The 3,052-nt window shown below is 47.7% G+C and overlaps 1 protein-coding gene across 1 annotated transcript; it reads right to left on the bottom strand.

The window, feature by feature from the left end:
* Positions 1 to 1,142: 1,142 nt before the first annotated feature.
* LOC110019776 (pentatricopeptide repeat-containing protein At5g66631) lies at positions 1,143 to 3,052 on the bottom strand (the record flags this gene model as incomplete). Its single annotated transcript, XM_020717602.1, has 1 exon — positions 1,143 to 3,052. A coding segment is annotated over one exon (1,827 nt), but the record flags the coding sequence as incomplete, so codon positions are not given.

Raw genomic sequence — 3,052 nt, 5'->3', positions numbered from 1 at the left:
TTTTATGGGATTTATCAAACTAATAGGATTGCTAACACTCAAAAAACATCTATTTGGTGGGTTTTAGGCTAACTTTTGCCTAAAATTAGATACTAAATAGCCCCTAATAATCATTTATCTGCGGTGGATCAAATCAATAGAATCTGAAATATAAGGTCATGAAATACATATAAACTAATAATTGAATGTAAAACTAGTCAATGCTCCTGCGATATACCTCTGAATAAAACTGTGCTAAATGGCTAGAATTAAGACTGCCGAGTGGATAAATGAAAAATTGCCAGGAAAAGAATAGACACACTTAGACATAATTAGCATTATAAGTATTGGCTTTTGGTTGCGAACAAATAATTGTCTGCTGTAGTGTTTACATAAATACAAGATTTTTATACCGTCTATATGGAGGCTAAAAAGTCTTGGAAGCCTCATAAGCCGTTGTCGAGGAATCATATAATTTTAATGACTGAGCCAATCAGCAAAAGTGGATGAACTGAAGCAAAGCTCGCCTATTGAAGTGATTGAATTGAGCTCACTTAGCGAAGCATCTAGATTTATCCATCCCATAGGGGGATGATCCAGTCTATCTGGGAAGGGGCAACTATTAGAAATAATCATCATTATTTGCAAGGACGAAAAGTCAAGATAGTAAGGAGGGGGCTTCTGGAAACTAGAAAAAGAATTATATGTACTCAAAGAATTCAACAAATAGGATAACATTGAAGACATCGCATTAATTCATCCAAAATTATAAGCTACATAAATCTTTCTCCTTATGTCGCCATGTAATGGCAAGCTATACATAATATTAATGAAAGAATTTTGGCACCGACTATGATTTGGGCATGTAACCTTCTATGGGTTGAAGGTCAAGAGTGTCCACACCAAATCTAGAGCAACTGTGATATATATTCACAATTCTCTCGCCTGCATTGAATTCTTATAAACATCTGACACCTAAATTGTCATATTTACATACATAACACTAAACTCTTTAACTTCACAATAAAAAATATCATTATTATTAATTTTTTAAAAATAAAATACAACTTCTCATGCATAGGTTATGGCATGAAACTATTATAAATATAAATATAAATATAAATATAAATATAAATATTTATGTTTCAGAGATAAAAGCACATAAGAATTGTGTGATATGTATAGAAGTTTCCTAATAAAAATAGAGGGATTTAATGATACAAAAGACACGAACACACACCACCTCCTACACCTCGTCACTCTTCACAAATCCGCAACAATAAATAGCGCACAGTCGATCAAAATCCGCCGCACTAATGGTCCACACGTGCCCCCGCAGCACCGCCGGCAGCTCACCGATGTCCTCGCATCTCTCCTCCACCATCGCCGCCTCCCGCAGCTTCCCCTCCTTCCACAAGCTTTTCACCAGAATCCCCTTCGCTCCTTTACTGAGCACCATTCCGGAGCTCAGCATTTCGTCAAACATCTTCAACGCAAGCACCGCCCTCTCCTGCTTGCAGTAACCCTTTATCAGAACCTCATACATAAACGCATCCGGCTTCAGCCCGCACTGCTTCGCCGTCCCAAACAGCCTGTGCACGCTCTTCAGATCACCCTCACCGGCAAAATACTCCATCAACCCCGAAAACGTCTGGATGTCCAGCAGAATGCCTTCCACCATCATCTCCTCCAGTAGAGCCATGGCGTCGTGACCTTTCCCGGATTTGACGACGGTGCGGAGCAGAGATGAGCTTAGGAGCATGAGGTTGAGACGGGAAAGGGGCCCGCAAATGGCGGCAGCGCTTCTGTAGATTCTGATGGCGGCGTCAGCATTTTTCGAGAGGCCGTAGAAGTCGATGATGAGGCGGACGGTGGCGAAGGGGAGGAGGATGCCCTCCGATTGAAGTTTGGTAAGGAGGCGATCAACTAGTTCGATGTGGCCGTCGCGGGAGAGGATGGAGATCATCCTGGAAACCGTGTGGCGATCATGAGAGAACCCGCCGGGTTGATAAGCGACCCAACAGAAGAACTCCCATGCCGTTTTCGCCGTCCGGAACGATCTCAGCAGCTTGCAGACGAGGCGAGTGGACCAGATGAAGCCAGCGGATTCCAAGAGTGCGACGTCGCTTGGATCCCAGCCCTCCATAGCTCTTGCGAGGGCGGCGGGATCCATCCATGGCTTTAGCTTGACACGCTCATCATCTTCCTCTTCTTCGTTTTCCTCCTCACAGTCTTCTTCTTCGCCACAATCCACAGCGTACCTGATTCTCTGATCCGGGTATAGTTCTCCGACAAACTCCTCCGTCTGGTTAACAAATCCAGCGGCGCGAAGCTTAGCAATAGCGGCGAGCATTGGGCGGCCGGGAAGGATGCCATCGGAGTTCATCTCTTTGACAAGTTTCAGCAGGCGGTCGCATTGGTCGGAGGACGAGAAGGCGTCGGCAAGGACGTTATACTGCTTACATGTTCGACGGACTCTCATCGAGGGAAGAAGGTGGAATACCTCCATGGCGGCATCAACATTGTTAGCTCGAACTAGATGATCGATGATGACGGTATAGGTTCTCGAGTTGGGGATGGCGCCGTCGGCAAGCATCTGGGAGAAGGTGGAAACAGCGGAGGAGTGATCGCCGGCGGCGGCGTGGAGGCCGATGATTAGGTTGTAGGATTCGGCGCAGGGGTGGGTCCTATTATGCCGGCGGCGGGAATTAGGATCGGAGCGCATAGAGGAGAAGGTTTGAAGGGCAGAGTGGAGATCACCGGTGGCGGCGAGGAGGCGGAGGCGGTGAAGTGGGGCGAGGGGTAGGTCGGGGAGGAGGGAGAGCAGGTTGGGTAGGCGGCGGGAGAGGGAATGGAGGAGGGAAGGGTGGGGGAAAGGGGAAAAGGAAGGGAGAGAAAGGAGGGAGCGGAAGAGAGAGAGGGCGGCTTCGGGAGAGGAAGCGGAGCGGAGGGCTCGAGCGGCGACGAAGGAGTCGAGGAGAGGGGAGGAGGGAAGGGGGAAATGGGAAGATGGGTTGTGGGACTGGAGGTGGAGGCGGAGGCGGAGGGAGGCGATGAGCCTGGGACGCCGGGG

The sequence above is a fragment of the Phalaenopsis equestris genome, unplaced genomic scaffold (assembly GCF_001263595.1).
Source record: "Phalaenopsis equestris unplaced genomic scaffold, ASM126359v1 Scaffold000002, whole genome shotgun sequence".
NCBI lineage: Eukaryota > Viridiplantae > Streptophyta > Magnoliopsida > Asparagales > Orchidaceae > Phalaenopsis > Phalaenopsis equestris.
Note: the sequence above shows the minus strand (reverse complement) of the source record. Positions and strands in the feature narration are given on the sequence as shown.